Here is a 16,053-nt window from a genome sequence, read left to right on the forward strand (position 1 = left end):
ACAAAAAAACGGGGAATAAAATGACATCACGCTACTTAACTGAGTCGAAATATGAAAACAAAAGACTTAAGCAACGAACCGAATTGGATGTTTGCTTTGACACGCAGCAAATGGGTTTGGGTTTGACTCTGTGTTTTTTTTTGGGTTGTCTTTTTGCCGGCAGATGAAACAGTCAAACACTCGAACCCTCGAACTCGAATACTCATTATCCATCCCATCCATGTGCCGTATAATTTACAAGGTGTAATCAAGAAATTAGCATGCAACAACAATACAACAGCTTCCAGTCGACCTGTTATATGTTAAGCCAAAAAACAAAAGCCCCAAGAAAGGCGTGCACAACGAGTAGATACCCTCTAACATTCAGAACACATCTCACAACAAGATGTATCCATTAAAATGTGATAAAGCAGAGGCGTTTCGCCTTATCGAGCAACCTGTTTCTGCACAGGGTATAAATAAAGCAAGAAACTCATAAAAAATGAATGAAATAACTTTTTATCTGAGCTGAGGTTGGCGAGATTTCAGACGACGACCTACGCACACATTGACTTCTTGTTTCTTGGTCACTCACACTCACATACACATTGGGGTGATGCAATGTTCGCAGTTGTCGAAATTCGTAATCACTTTGAAATGCCTTAACTCAAGTTCAAGTTAAGCGACTAAATTAAGTTCAACTAATTATGCCAATTGCAATTACTTTAGGTAGAATTTTAGGTTACGGACTTATGAATCACCCTACTGTTTGCTTGGGTGAAACAACAGCTATTTATTTAGTGTCTGATTTCCTATGCCTCACCTTGAGTGGCTGTCAAGTTGACCAGTTAAGTGTCGCAAAGCGAAGCGAATATACTCGAAACTCATATACGAATACGATTCGCAGAATTCTGATTGATTTGTAATTAATGAGATACCCACGTTGGCGTCAAGCTTGTTTTCCTGCTGATCGTCCGAATGTATCGATTCTCTCTCGCTCTCCCAACTCTTTTTATGGCACAAGCTCTTAAATATTTTCGAATTGAATGAGTACAAGCAATGTATATTCAAGTTCATTCACTGACCATATATGGTGCAGTTCTTCAAGGCAATATGTACATACTTGTGTATTTATTATTTATGTTAATTCTATTAATTCAAGTGTTGTAAACTATTGCCGACATTTAAAACCATGAAGTGAATGCGCAGCAATCATGCGCAAAACTTTTCCGATCTCTTTTGGTTGCAACCAGACACGCTGCTGTTGCTGCTGCTGCAGTTTTATGGCCAATTTGCGAATAAAAAGCGAAATCGTTTTTGCAATTTAACCGGCTAAAAGTTAGTAACCTGTTTTGGCCAAACAAACGTGACATAAACACAAAAGAAAATGTGGGAACAGGTTAGGCGGCAGCAAACGGAATTAGAACAAGCTCAAAACTGTGCCTTACCCCAAACAACAACCAACAACCAACTAACCAACCAGCGAGTTCTCGACCAGAGAGCAGACAACAGACACGTCGACACAGTTAGACACTTTACTGTACGCTTACTATACGTTTTGCAATGCAGAGAGCAGCACCCGAAACTGTAGAAAACGAGTACTTATTTAGTGCCCCTCCCCTTTCGCCGCCCCTTTCTCGCTGCCCACTTCTTGAAGCTCAGTTTTAAGCTGGGAATCAAAGCCAAAACAAGCGACGAGCCAAATTTGTAGAAATTATGCAAGTCGTGCACCGAAACTGGAATACTCTTTCGCTTTCGACAGACGCTTGTCAATCATGGGTGAAATGTTGCCAAATATGGAACATTTAATATAAAAGGCAACTTACCATAAACAACAAAGTGTGTGAAGCTTACATAAGTTTTGGTTATTACATATTTGTGAGCCCTTCCTCTCGACTAAACTATATAATTGTACATACTTAGTTCTTTTTTTTGCCTTGCTCTTAATTCGGCAATTATTTTAGATACTATAACTACGAAGCTAAATGATTTCTTGGTTGAACATAGCTTTGCATTTAAACTCTTATGAGTTTAATTTAATATGGTTTTCCTTTTATATCTTTGATTTATCTAGTTTATAAATTTGTGCATATTCATTTTGTTCTTCCAAAGCAGAGCTTCCTTTCAAATAAGCTCTTGGCGGAAATGAAATGAAGAACAAGGCTGCGGTCTGACTTTAAAATATTCAAATTTTCTGCACAACAATAAATCTGAAAATCTCATAAATCAGTAGTTGGAGTAGTCTACTATGACTTTAGTAGAAGAAGAGCTGACTCAGCTTACGACAGCTGCAATTGTCAATCGTAATTGTTATTACAAATTCGCCAAACGATGCAGTTGTATTCATGGGGAAAACCGCAATAACAATAAGCTACCGCAATGCCTCACTTGCCCGCCCCTACTAGACCATCCAGCAAAGATTGTAGCTTATGCCATTTCCGACATGAATCAAACCGAATTGCGGTCTCTCCAAGACTCTGACCCCAGCTCGAACCCAAAACTGAGACAGAGACCCGAAACGTAGCGAGACAAAGTCTATAAAGTACATTACCCCTTGTGTAGTGAGTCGTTGTGTACGTCGTCGACGTATTGTTGATCTTCCGTTAAGCGCGTGAATGAATAGAAAACGAAATAGAGATTCAGATACCATGTCAGCATAGGTGTAATACCCAGAAACCCGAAACATTGTCTTTGTATTTCATTGTGCTGCTATTAAGTACAGTTTTTTGTTTTTGTTTTACACGGTTTGTTTTTGATTGTTTTCATTTTGTTTTGCGTTTGTTTTTGTTTTTCATATGCAGGCTGTACTCTATAATTGCGCCAAACAGTCTGCGACCCAACTCGCAGTTCCATGTGGCAGTCAGCATCCACAAGGCCGTAGAGTCCGCCCGCATCAAGGTGGGCATCCTGGGCAGCAGCTACACAGACTTCAAGACCGTCGAGCTGCGACCCTTCTCCACCCAGCTGCTGCACTTTGAGGTTTGCTCACAATATCAACACACCCATTGGTCGCCGATTTAAATTGCTTTTCCCACGCAGATTCCCGCGCTGAAAGCAGATCGATATCGTCTAACTGCCGAGGGCTTGAGCGGCATTATTTTCACAAATGAAACGCAGCTGCACTTTGAGAACAAACAGCACACGGTGCTGGTGCAAACCGACAAAGCTATCTATAAACCCGGAGATCTGGTTCAGTATCGTGTGCTTTTGCTCGATCCGAATCTGAAGCCAGCTCGTGGCTATGGACGTGTTCATCTGGAGATCAGGGACTCGGACAATAATCTTATACGCAGCTACAAGGATATTCGTCTAACCAATGCCATCTATTCCAATGAGCTACAGTTGGCGGATTATCCTCGTTTCGGGGATTGGTCCATTGTTGTGGATGTCGCTGAGCAACAGCATCGACAAACCTTCGAGGTGCTGGATCACATTTTGCCAAAGTTTGTGGTGGACATTGACACACCGCGCAAGGCTATCTACAAGGATGGCAAGATTGCAGCCACAGTGAGAGCCCAGTAAGTACAACAACATGTAATAACTATGAAATTAACGTACTAAAATGGACAATGTAAATAAGTTAATATACAATACAAAATTGTGTTTCCATCTGTGCTTACCGAAGGCAAGAACCCAAAATGTACTAATGCATAGATCATATACGATATTCTGAACTTCTCTTATTAGCGAATTCTATCTTGTCCTTTACCCTTTTGCAGCTATGCTTATGGTCAGCCCATTGTAGGTGAGGCAACTCTGTCCATTTATCCCACATTCTTTGGCTCGCTGCAGCCTTTCGTGAATGATCTCATCACCCGCAAAGTGGTGCCCATCGATGGTAACGCCTACTTTGAGTTTGACATCGAGCAGGAGTTGCGCTTGAAGCAGGACTATGAGCGTCAATATCTGTTGGATGCTCTGGTCGAAGAGCGTTCCACGGGATCGGTGCAAAACTATTCAACGGTGCTTACACTATATCTGAATCACTTCCGTGTAGAACCTGTCAAGCTGCCAAGCTACTATATACCCGGTGTGCCCTTTGAAGCTACTGTAAGTACCAAAGACAATCTTGTCTCCCTCTATTGAATTATAATTGATTTATTTTCTCTGCCCCAGGCTCGCATTCTTCGCAACGATGGCAGCTCGTTGAAGGAATTTAACCCTGAGATCACAGCTTATTTGACTAATGTCTATGGCAGCAGTGAGATGTACAATCGTACTGTCTATCGCTTGGATGCACGCGGCGAGTTCCAGATGAAGTTCACAGTGCCAGAGGGAGACAGGGACGAGTATCATTCCATTATTGTGGACTATCTGGGCGTGATTAGCGATGTGGGCAAGGTGCCGCGCAAGCATTTGCACTCCAACAATTACATTTCAGCCAAGGTGCTCAATGACAAGTAAGTTTACTCTATCAAGTGAATAAATTGTATCAGTCGATCATTTATACTAAGAACTTAATGATCTTTGTAACTATAGTACTTTTGAGTCCATTAACACAAAAAAGAACTGCGAATCTAAATACCCTCCCTTTTTTTCTAGACCCATTGTCAATCAGGAAATTGCCGTAGCAGTGCAATCGAATGCACCCATGAATTACTTTATGTATCAGATTGTTGGACGTGGTGACATTATCCTTTCCCGCACAGTGGATGTAAGTACATAGCACACACCTATTCTAACTAATTTCTAGCTCTATTAAATTATTTCACTTACCTCGCTTCAGGTGGCTGATAATACATTCCACACCATCAAATTCCTGGCCTCTTTCGCTATGATGCCCCGTGCCAAACTTCTCGTTTACATGGTGGTCAACGGTGAATTTGTCTACGACGAGCAAGTCATACGATTCGAGGAGAACCTGTTGAATGCTGTAAGTTACTTCTTTCTTCATCTTGGTGCTGTCTTTAAACTAGTTTATCTGCATACCAGGTGCAAATTGAGGCGCCTATCAGAGCACCTCCTGGCCAAGACATTGACATCGGTATCAGCACCAAACCTTACTCCTATGTGGGTCTCATGGTGGTCGATCAAAACATGGCAGCTATGCACAGGGGTAAGTTGAGGGCACAGTTAAATTATTGATTTACTCAACAAATTGGTTATCAGGTAATGACCTCACCCATGAACGTCTGATGGATGCGCTGCACGCCTACGAGCTCAGTGATGTCAACACGCCAGTTGGCTCACCAGGCAAGGAATCGGGTGTCATCACCATGTCCAATACTGACTACTTTGTGGAGAAAGGTAAGGAATTGGAGAGTTAAACTGCTTTGTAATTACAAAATAAATAATTAATTCCGAAACTAATCTTATAGAGGCAGAGACGACACCTAGCATTGATCGCGAGAGCTCTGTAGAGGATGACAAGCTCACAGCGGTGCGCAAAACGGACATTGGACCAGCTCATAGGATTGAGGTTAACACTTTGCCACCCGGCAAGGGTCGCTATGCCTTCTCGTACACTCCCAAACCCTACTGGCACAATCCTCGAGTTCATGTCATGCGTAATCCAGCCGACACTTGGCTCTTCCTCAACATCTCGGCCAGCAGCGATGGTCGCAATACGATTCATCGTCGCATTCCCAGTGAAATGACTTCATGGGTGCTGTCTGCCTTCGCGCTGGATCCTGTGAATGGTCTGGGACTGAATGCGCCAAACAGCAAGCTGGAGGCCTACAAAGAATTCTATATAGCAACAGAACTGCCCTATTCCATCAGGAAGGGTAAGATTACTAAGAGAGAATAGCTACATAGTTAGATTAAAAACTTTTAATATTCCCTCTTTGTAGACGAACTCATTGCACTGCCTTTTGTGGTGCACAACAATCGGGATAGCGACTTGAGCGTAGATGTGACCCTCTACAATTCCGCGCAAGACTTTCACTTTCCACAACTGGATACGAGGCAGACGAACAAGCCGGGTAAGTCAAAGATTAGCTATAGCTTACCTAAAGGAGTTCCATCTAATCTCCCTCGTTGTTCTTTCAGTTGTGGAGTTGTATAGTCGCCGCACTATTCAGGTGCCTGCCAAATCAGCTCGTTCCGTCTCCTTCATTGTGATTCCTCGACGTGTTGGCTCGCTGCCAGTTAAGGCAGTAGCAACCACTTCCCAAGCTGGCGACACTGTGGAGAGCACGCTGCTCGTGGAACATCCTGGTGCCACAGAGCGTGTGAATCGTGGCTTCCTCTTCGAGCTCAACTCGAATGCACAGCGCAGACAGAATATTACCATCAGGGTGCCGCGCAATGCCATCGCCGACTCCACAAGCATTGAGGTCAAGGCTGTGGGAGATCTGATGGGCAGCATTGTGGGTAATCTGCAGGATCTCATCCAGTTGCCAACGGGTTGTGGCGAGCAGACTATGGTGAAGTTTGTGCCCAACATAATGGTGCTGCGTTATCTGGGTGTAAGTAGAAAGAGTTTTTCTGCTAAGCACATCTTTGAAACTAATCAATTCACCTGTAGCGTCTGCGACAACTTACGCCAGAGATCGAGCAGAGTGCTCTCAGCAATCTGGCTTTAGGCTACCAGCGTCTGCTCTACTATCGTCATGAGAATGGTGCCTTCAGTGCCTTTGGTTTGTCAGCAAAGCAGAGCTCCACTTGGCTGACTGCTTATGTGGCACGATCACTGCGTCAGGCGGCGCCTTACATTCAGGTGGATGAGCATGTGCTGCAGTCAGCGTTGGCTTATTTGGCCAGCGTGCAGTCCGCTAATGGTGGCTATGAGGAACGCGGCGATATCTTTGAACAGTTCGACGATGGCGGCATCAGTTTGACGGCTTTTGTCACGCTCGCCATGATGGAGAATGTGGTGGGTTGCACTCGAACTATTTTACTACACAGATATCAGTTAAATTCCTTATTTCCGTTTATAGGATGTGCATGCTGAGTATCGCAACAACATCAACAAGGCCTTGGACTTTATTACGCGTGGTCTGGACACCTCTAGCAATCTGCATGCCATGGCTTTGGGCACCTATGTGCTCTCCCGTGCCAATCACAACTCTAAGGCCGCCTTCCTACAGCGTCTCGATTCGCAGGCCACCAATGCCGAGGGACGCAAATGGTGGAACAAAACGGCACCGGCCAATGAGCAGCCATCGCCTTGGTACAATGCCACACGCAGTGTCAATATTGAGATCTCAGCTTATGCTGCACTGGCATTGCTCGAGAACAATCTGGTGGGAGATGCGCTGCCCGTGCTCAACTGGCTGATGGATCAGCGCAATGCGAACGGCGGCTTTGTTGGCTCCCAGGACACTGTTGTGGGTCTGCAGGCGCTGCTCATGTTTGCCGAGCGATTCTCCAGCCAGGGCAACAATGTGCAGCTGGGTTTCCGCTACGGCGAAGGTGCCGAGACCATACTCAATGTGAATGCCGAGAACTCCTTGGCACTGCAAAGTGTTGAGGTAAGTCTACGTTACATTTTCAACCGTGAGCAGTGTTTTAACAACTCCTCTACAGCTGCCCAGCAATGTGAAGAACGTGAGCGTTTCGGCCACAGGACGTGGCATGGCCTTGGCCCAAATCAGCTACAAGTACAACACGAATGTGACTAGCGCCTGGCCGCGCTTTGTGCTGGATCCCACTGTCAATCGGAATTCCCATGCCGATTATCTGCATCTCTCAGCCTGCGCCAGCTTCGTGTCCGTTCCCGGCGATGCAGAGCGCTCCAACATGGCCATAATGGAGGTGTATCTGCCCAGTGGCTTTGTCATCGACACCGACACGCTGCCGACACTGGAGTCGAGTGAGCGCATCAAGAAGGTGGAGACGCAACAGCGCGACACCAAGGTGGTAATCTACTTTGATTACCTGGACAGACGTGAAGTGTGCCCCACGTTGCATGCCTATAAAACCGTGAAGGTGACCAAGCATCGGCCGGTGCCTGTCGTTATGTATGACTACTACGACAATGGTGAGTCCTGAAATCTGTAACCGAGCTAGTCGCTAACTCCAATCCCAAACTTTTAGCTCGTCGTGCCCGGCAGTTCTATCGGGCCCCCAAGTCGAACATCTGCGATATTTGTGAGCACGCCAATTGTGGGGACATCTGCGAGAAGGCGGAGAAACGCGCATCCCGTCGACCCGATGAGGAGAATGTTCTTTTGGCAGGTCGCAGTGCAGCTGAACAGCATTTAATAGCCACATCCTTGCTGGCTCTGCTCTCATTTGCCATCAGTCTGCGACTTTACTGCTAACAGCGTAAAGGGAGAACGAGAAGTGCAGCGAACCAAGTTGAACTGCATCAAAACGAAGCTTTAACAATACAAAACCCACTCATCTTAATCATAAGCTAGAACTAAATCAATTAACTTTAACGATGCTAAAAGTTGCCAATAAAATATGTATTTAACGTTTACTAAACCCGAACAACAAAATGGAACATTCCTGAGTATTCTTTTGAAAAGCGGAAGCGTCAAATCTTATATTGAATAAAAATGGTAATGAGTTTGATGTAAATATAAATAAAAATTATTTGTTGAAGATTTTATTTCTAGTTCTCAGTTTACGGATAAAAAGAATGAAGAAAATTCATACATTCGTAATATGAGTTAGTTAAGGTTTTTAATAACAGATAGAAATATTCTTACCATGGAGCAAAGTATAAAAATACCTTAAAGAGAATAAATTTCGAACAGAATTTCTTGACTTTCGACTATTTTCTTCGGTTCCTTTATATGGAAAAATTAATTGGAAATTAAATAATTATATTATTTGAAAAGAAGAAAAACATGACTTGTTACAAAATCCTAGAATCCATGACCTGTTGATTCATTTCACTAGAGTAACAACAACACTTTAGCCAAATTAATAATAAAAACGTCGCGCTGGGTATATCGTAAAAATGAAAATGCCTTAGTAAGTAAAATTATTAGTTTTTAAGTTGGCAGCAGCAAGGCATTCTATGTCAGCTAAATATTCATGAGTTTTATGTGTAAATTTTTGTATGATCAGAAAACCGTTTTTTAGCAAAATTCATTAGTTGTAATGAAACCACAACCGCAACCACCACCGCGACCACCACGTAAAGAAAAAAGGATTCGTCGTGATACGAATCGTGGACATTGGAAATCGAAAACTGAATTTGTGCTCTCGCTGATTGGCTATGCGATTGGCATTGGCAATGTTTGGCGGTTTCCCTATCTCTGCTATCGCAGTGGAGGCGGTAAGTTCAGCGACAACTAACAGGGAAGATCACTTAAGAAGGAACAGGGTATGCCGAAGTCGAGATGGCAAACAGTTGATTGCTCATTAATTAAGCCACTGCCAAGCACAGCACATCGTTGAGCTCGTACATGTTTGTCTGCTATGTGCGTGTTTTTGTCTGCTTCTCTTTCTCTTTAGTTTTCCATAAATAGCGCATGCTGTGACGTCACGCGTCGAGTCAGCATTCATTGTTTGTATGTGGGCAATGCAATGTCTATTTAAAGCTTAAAATAGCTTTCGAGTGAAAGCTGTGTGGCAATTGGCATTTGAGCTTTCAGCACTTGATGGCACTTTGGCTGGCGGCCAGCGAATGCCTTCGATAGCTCAGTTGGTAGAGCGGTGGACTGTAGAGTTTTCGAAGCTCGGTGGGTTGCGAGCAGTGGCAGGACTCTAGACCAAAACAATACCCCTGGCCTAGACAGCGCTTGCTCTTGTACACCATCAGTTTATTGAATCGCGATATGTTGAAATCCATAGGTCGCTGGTTCAAATCCGGCTCGAAGGAATTGAATTTTTTGCTGCTGATAAACATGTTTTGCAATTTTTGAAATTTCTATTTGTTGCAGGCGCATTCCTGGTGCCCTACATGCTGATGGTCATTCTATGCGGCATTCCCCTCTTCTACATGGAGGTGCTAATTGGCCAATTCTCGGGCACCGGCTGCACGGGCATGTTCCGTCTGGTGCCCATCCTCAAGGGCACCGGCTACTGCATGGTTGTGGTGAATGCCTACTGTGTGTGCTACTATTCCGTCATCATCTCGTATCCCATACGCATGCTCTACTATTGCTTTTGGAAGACTGTGCCCTGGTCGACTTGCGATCATCACTGGAACACGCCCAACTGCACGGCCATTGAGGATGTGAGTTTGCACCTTAAGTATAACAAATTTATAAACTTATTTTCTTGCAGCTGCATGATCACGTGGGAGAAACCCTGAAGACGTCTTCGGATGAGTTTTTTCAGTAAGTTGACGGCTCACAAAATTCTTTAACACTTATCCTCACCTCCACCAGTCTTGAAGTGCTTCGTATCTCGAGCAGCATCGCAGAATTAGGGACCATGGTGTGGGGGCAACTGCTCAGCTTATTCATCACCTGGCTCATCATCTATCTCTGCGTGGTGCGGGGTATCAAATCGGTAAGTCGTATACTTGATATTCTATTTTAACGCTTTATTGATTATACATTTCCTCGACAGGTTGGTAAAGTTGTCTATTTTAGTGCTCCGTTTCCGTATGTGCTCTTGACCATACTCTTCATACGTGGCGTCACTTTGCCTGGAGCTGCCAGTGGCATCAAGTTCTTCATATATCCACAGTGGGATCGTCTCTACGATCTGAAGGTGTGGTCCGATGCGGCCATACAGATGTTCTTCGGACTTGGACCCGGTTGGGGCGGCATTGTCAACATGGCCAGTTTCAATAACTTTCGCAATAGTGCGAAATTTGATTCGTTTCTCGTCGTATCGGTGAATGTATTCACAAGTATTTATGCCGGCTTTGTGGTCTTCTCTGTTCTCGGCTTTCTCTCAGGTGATCACAGCAGTTAAACATTCAATTCGATAAGATAATCATTAACTTCCTTACTATTTAGAGCAATCTGGCATTCCGGTGGCAACAGTTGCCACCTCGGGCGCTGGACTTGCCTTTGTCACGTATCCGCAGGCCATCTCCATGCTGCCCTTGCCCCAACTTTGGGGTGTTTTATTCTTCGTCATGCTCTTTATACTGGGCATTGACAGTGTGGTGGGTGTGCATGACTGTAAAGACTCTGAGAGTGTTTAATACATTCCATTCTATTTTGCAGTTTGTCCAGCTGGAGGCCATCACCACCTCGATACTGGATGAGGTGGAAGCGTTTCGAAACCACAAATGGAAGGTGACTATTATTCTATGTATATTTTTCTTCAGCATGTCGTCCATTATGTGTACCAATGTAAGTGTCTATAATTGAATATCTAGTGCAGAAAATCCTAATCTCTGCCTCTTCTCTAGGCTGGTATGTTTATTTTGCAGCTGTTCGACTGGTATTCCTCAGCTCTGGCCATCATTGTTGTGTGCCTGGTGGAGGTCATTATGGTAGCCTTTATCTATGGCATCGATAATTTCATGACCGATGTCGAGTTCATGCTGGGCAAGCGTCCTGGGCTCTTCTGGAAAATAGCCTGGAAGTACATAACGCCCATAGTTTTAACCGTAAGAGCAACAAAATCTTCCCCCTGCTTAATGTAGTTTGATTTTCCCCCCATTTCCAGTTTGTACTTTTCACGAGCATTATTTTTTTACGCAAAATCACGTATAATGGCATCGAGTATCCCACCTGGGCAATTGCAATTGGCTGGCTGAGTTTTGTATCCTCGATTATATTGATTCCCCTATATGTTGTCTACATTATGATTATCAAGCGGGATACTCTGAAAGACAGCCTCAAGAAGCGACTGAAGCCCCTCGATTGGACCCCGGCAGATCCAGATGATCGGGCCGAGTACGATGATTTCAGACGACAACGCAGAATGCCAGCATTCATGTCAGACACTGAAGCATAGACCAAATGATTCCTTTAATCTAGCTTTGTTTGTAAATTTTAGTATTGATACGAGTATAATGTCATTTTATACAGAAAGTAAAGCAAATGCAATTTGCTGTGTATGTACATAGAAATTAATTAACCTCCTCCTCGGTTACTTCATACAGTTGATGTGTTAGATCAGAGTTTCCCAACGTTTCCTCGTATTGTTGGCGATTTTCCATTTCCACCGGATACCAATCGGTTGGGCGACAAGCGCGTCTAAGGCGATTACAAAATGTTCCAGTATTCTCATACGTAATATAGACGCCATAGCCCGGTATGAATAATATTGGCAGAATGACCAGAATAAAGCTGATGAACATGAGTGGTGTTGATTGGTAAATATGCTCCATGATTGCCATCCACAATCCCACGAGCTGCAATCGATAAAATTCTTATTATTAACTCGGCAATGAATCGAAATTTGTATCGTCTTCGAACCAAGGAATAGAGCAGAAAGAGCGGAGCAATAAATCGCAATATGAAGATCTTCCATGAGGCAAAAGGTTGGCCCAGCATAAACTCAATGTCTCGCTGAAATCGCTCTCGACCATATATCCAAAGCACCGCGAGTATCAACATAAAGTGCATAACGCTGTAAGTGATTAACGAGTCAACGGATACTGCCGAAAAGGCCAAAAAACCGTGCTGCAATGGAAAATCATCATAATTATTAATAACAGATATAAATAAATATTCAAAAAGATTGACATAAAATAGTACCACAAAAGATACACAACTTCAAACATATGAGAAAAGAAAAATATGTACAAGTGATTAATATGCTACATTTTTAAAACTAATAAATCGGAAAGAAATTTTCCAGGGGAAAAACAAGTTCTTAAGATAATTCTCAAATGCAAAAAAAGATGATATTTAAATAAAATAATACTAAACAAAATAGAAACATCAAAATTCCTCTTACTTACGATTCACTTACATTTGTGCAAAATGGGAATGAAAAGAAAGCCAGTAAACCAATGAAAATAAACGTAGTCCTCTCCTTTTGCGCGCGCAGCGTCTCAAACTCATCAAAGAGACTAGTGAGAACAGTAAAGATTTGTGTGATCTGCAAGTAAGGTAAACACTCAGTCAAACAAGTAACAATTAAATGGGAAGAACATACGATCACAACTAGTGAGGCAATCAACAGCATTGAGTAGTAGAGAATGGTCCATAAGTTGGCAAACTCCATTTCGGCCATGGCACTGGCACTCGATAAGTATAACACCCAATTGGCTTCGACAAATAGATCGTAAGTGCGGACAGTTATTGCTATGAAAAGCATGTACTCATTATTAATGTATTAATTAAACAATCAGACAATCAGACTTACATTGAAAGTAATGTTGCAAAATGAAGGTGACCATTCCAAAGAGAATGTAGGCAAGGGTCTGGCCAAAAGCAATAACCCAACTGTAGCCCATAATATTGGCTTTGAAGTCATTGAAGCTGGCCAGCGACATGACACTGCCCCAGCCAGATCCAAAAGCCTGCAGCACCACAAGGACCATGGTAAAAGTACCTCCAACCATTCCATCCCGGTGAGGCTTCACATAGTGCAGCAGGCCATCCAAAGCGCCGGGCAGAAATAGAAAACGCACCAGACAAAGCAGCATAATGCCCAAAGTAGTCAATATCATGTATCGCAGTAGTTTGCCAAACTAAAGGAAAGTAATATTATACACTTTATAGTAGATACTCTTCAATAACTACACACCGTGGCAGGATCTGAGCAGTATTTGAAAATGCCAGCAATCGCCCCCCAGACGATAATCGAAAGTCCCGCCAATGTCCAAGACATAGTTATGGATTCTTCTTCGATCATCATTGAGGTGACGTTCGTTTGAAAATGTTGCCTAGAAAGGTAAAAAATTTCAATTAATTAACATTTTTAGTTGAGGACAGTTCACTTACTTAAAGAACAGCACTGAAGGTATGTGCGCTTCAACGTATTCAACCATAACTTCAGAGCTATTGTCCGCAAGCGAGTTAATAATATCCGCATCACTTTGATTAGCATTGCACATCTGGTATAGAAAATAAATACATATTCAAAATTTTATAGTAGTTAATAATTTACACACTTACCGTGGTCACATTCTTCATATTTGCCATTGCCTCACAGCTCCAGGGCAAAGTGGGACGCAGTGAGTGGAAAATGTATACAAGTGGCACAACGGCAAAGATGGCATAAAACAGCAGAGCCGCAACACTCAGGAAGATACTTATATAGCCCATGCCTTGAATCAGCAACTCATATGTATGAGTACTTAGTAATCATATTTACATCAAGTGTGCAGTAATTACCTTTAAAGAACGGCGACAGACGAAAGGCGGAGATGAAGCCGCTGCTAGAGAATTGACCCATAAACGAGTGGATCACCAGCAGCGGAACCATATAGATGGCCATATAGAAATAATAGGGTAATATGCCAAATACTGAAAGAATGAAAATTAATTGTTATATCAAATGCATTCACACAATATTCACTTAGTCGCAAGCCAATTGAAATTTATTCAGCATTAACACAACTTATCACATTTCATTCTAATCTACTCAGCTGCTCATGGTTAGCATATTAGAAACACATAATTAACATAAGGCCATAGAAATAGAAATCGGTTTATCAGCAAACATTTTTGTTTTGCAACTAGTTTTGAATTTAAAAAAACGCCCCCTAAATGCATTTGCATAGAGAAACTAATCTAGCTTTTTTTATACCCGCTACTCATAGGATAGAAGGGTATTATAACTTTGTGCCGGCAGGAAATGTATGTAACAGGTAGAAGGAGGCATCTCCGAGCCTATAAAGTATATATATTCTTGATCAGCGTCAACAGCCGAGACGATATAGCCATGTCCGTCTGTCCGTCCGTCCGTATGAAACACTGGATCTCAGAGACTATAAGAGATAGAGCTATAACTCTTTCGACAGCATTTGTTATGTTTGCACGCAGATCAAGTTTGTTTCAAATTTTTGCCACGCCCACTTCCGCCCCCGCAAATCAAAAAATCGAATAAGCCTAATTTTAAAGCTAGAGGTGCGAATTTATATACAATAATTACTATAGTAGTTATGATTCCTGAAAATTTGATTGCGATCAGATAATAATTGTGGAAGTTATTAAAGAAATACTTTTGTATGGACAAAAACGCCTACTTACTAGGGGTCTTAGTTGCTTTGGCTGACAATCTGGTATATACCAAACATATATTATATATATATGTATATAGTATATAGCGGGTATCTCACAGTCGAGCACACTCGACTGTAACTTTCTTACTTGTTTACTACTATACTAAAATAACAAGCATTCTGTATTATATTAATTATAATTACCATAATCTTTAAATGCATGTAATTTTGTACGAGAGAAGAAAGTACTCGAAAATATGGTATATGGGTAATTCCATGGCGAAATTTGTCCCGTACGAGACTTTTTACAGTGCACTGCAGTGGAAATAACATAAACTGAAACAATTTTAAAAATAAGTGAATGTTATTCTTAAAGCTCTAGATAAGCACTATATTTAGAGCTAAGATTGATTTTAGGAACTTGATCTGTTTTCCGATAAAATATAAAATTTCGTTTATTTTTTGGTTTTGCGTACAAATTGGTTAATTTTTGCAATTATCACAGAAAAAAAAACAGAAAAAAAGTTCCAAAACCATTCTTAGCTCTAATTAAAGTACTTATCTAGAGCTATAAAAATAAACTTTTCTTAATTTCAAAATTGTTTCAGTTTATGTTATTTTCAATGTACGCACGGGACAAATTCCGCCATGGAATTACCCATATGTCTATTCTTAAAAGTATAGACAAAATGTTTATGACTTGACTTGAACTTGAAATGCAATTTCAATTGAATACGCTTTTTTCTTTTTACAAAATTATGATGCATTGCTTTCAATTAATAAGCAATTTGATTAGCTTATCAGCTGTCGAAGCTCTTGCTCTCGTGCTCTCAGCTAATCAGCAGCTACTACATATGCATTTGTGATTGCATATGTGTATATATATAATGTACTTACATCCCATGTCGAAATATAGCCAATAGGAGATCACAAATATATCCAGCTTGAGGGCTAAGCCACAGCAGGCGAAAATGAAATCCGTGGGCTTTTCCCATTTTCCGCGCTGCAAATCGGGTTTGAATGGTTTGCGCCCAGTCTCATAGGACGATTCATATACCATGATGACTCAGAATTATATAGTAGATTGTTTTTGAAAAATAGCTCCGATTAAGAACGTTGCAAATGACGACGTTTCTGCTTTCGACTAA

At 42.1% G+C, this 16,053-nt stretch overlaps 4 protein-coding genes and 1 non-coding gene across 5 annotated transcripts in view; 3 read left to right on the top strand and 2 right to left on the bottom strand.

The window, feature by feature from the left end:
* Positions 1 to 4,736, bottom strand: part of LOC133846607 (C3 and PZP-like alpha-2-macroglobulin domain-containing protein 8) — a 23,468-nt gene extending 18,732 nt beyond the window's left edge. Inside the window, exon 1 of the mRNA XM_062281563.1 lies at positions 4,696 to 4,736. Coding sequence (XP_062137547.1) covers positions 4,696 to 4,721 — 26 coding nt within the window. The 5' untranslated portion in view covers positions 4,722 to 4,736. The remainder of the gene's footprint in view (positions 1 to 4,695) is intronic.
* LOC133846591 (thioester-containing protein 1 allele R1) overlaps positions 1 to 8,405 on the top strand; it is a 9,135-nt gene extending 730 nt beyond the window's left edge. The window contains exons 2-16 of the mRNA XM_062281560.1: positions 2,781 to 2,958; positions 3,019 to 3,497; positions 3,699 to 4,029; positions 4,096 to 4,379; positions 4,522 to 4,633; positions 4,706 to 4,852; positions 4,912 to 5,035; positions 5,089 to 5,226; positions 5,298 to 5,705; positions 5,772 to 5,903; positions 5,971 to 6,389; positions 6,449 to 6,796; positions 6,861 to 7,394; positions 7,450 to 7,903; positions 7,960 to 8,405. Of these exons, the coding sequence (XP_062137544.1) occupies positions 2,781 to 2,958; positions 3,019 to 3,497; positions 3,699 to 4,029; positions 4,096 to 4,379; positions 4,522 to 4,633; positions 4,706 to 4,852; positions 4,912 to 5,035; positions 5,089 to 5,226; positions 5,298 to 5,705; positions 5,772 to 5,903; positions 5,971 to 6,389; positions 6,449 to 6,796; positions 6,861 to 7,394; positions 7,450 to 7,903; positions 7,960 to 8,186 (4,315 nt within the window). The 3' untranslated portion in view covers positions 8,187 to 8,405. The remainder of the gene's footprint in view (positions 1 to 2,780; positions 2,959 to 3,018; positions 3,498 to 3,698; positions 4,030 to 4,095; positions 4,380 to 4,521; positions 4,634 to 4,705; positions 4,853 to 4,911; positions 5,036 to 5,088; positions 5,227 to 5,297; positions 5,706 to 5,771; positions 5,904 to 5,970; positions 6,390 to 6,448; positions 6,797 to 6,860; positions 7,395 to 7,449; positions 7,904 to 7,959) is intronic.
* Positions 8,406 to 8,886: 481 nt separating this feature from the next.
* LOC133846890 (sodium- and chloride-dependent glycine transporter 1) lies at positions 8,887 to 12,411 on the top strand. The gene is made up of 9 exons (XM_062281605.1): positions 8,887 to 9,154; positions 9,762 to 10,057; positions 10,108 to 10,160; positions 10,212 to 10,335; positions 10,396 to 10,729; positions 10,791 to 10,942; positions 11,004 to 11,132; positions 11,192 to 11,392; positions 11,452 to 12,411. The coding sequence occupies exons 1-9, from the start codon at positions 8,977 to 8,979 to the stop codon at positions 11,740 to 11,742; spliced, it is 1,758 nt and encodes a 585-aa protein (XP_062137589.1). The 5' UTR covers positions 8,887 to 8,976; the 3' UTR covers positions 11,743 to 12,411.
* Positions 9,509 to 9,700, top strand: Trnay-gua (transfer RNA tyrosine (anticodon GUA)). The gene is made up of 2 exons: positions 9,509 to 9,545; positions 9,665 to 9,700. It is a non-coding gene; the product is annotated as a tRNA-Tyr (tRNA).
* On the bottom strand, positions 11,767 to 15,977 carry LOC133846880 (sodium- and chloride-dependent glycine transporter 1-like). The gene is made up of 10 exons (XM_062281594.1): positions 15,803 to 15,977; positions 14,076 to 14,207; positions 13,857 to 14,008; positions 13,683 to 13,795; positions 13,486 to 13,624; positions 13,102 to 13,429; positions 12,892 to 13,040; positions 12,706 to 12,834; positions 12,207 to 12,413; positions 11,767 to 12,142 (listed from the first exon to the last, which is right to left on the bottom strand). Exons 1-10 carry the CDS (start codon positions 15,963 to 15,965, stop codon positions 11,858 to 11,860), a joined length of 1,797 nt encoding a protein of 598 aa, XP_062137578.1. The 5' UTR covers positions 15,966 to 15,977; the 3' UTR covers positions 11,767 to 11,857.
* Between the last annotated feature and the right edge of the window lie 76 nt (positions 15,978 to 16,053).

This window comes from Drosophila sulfurigaster, chromosome 2L (assembly GCF_023558435.1).
Source record: "Drosophila sulfurigaster albostrigata strain 15112-1811.04 chromosome 2L, ASM2355843v2, whole genome shotgun sequence".
NCBI classification, from domain to species: Eukaryota; Metazoa; Arthropoda; class Insecta; order Diptera; family Drosophilidae; genus Drosophila; species Drosophila sulfurigaster.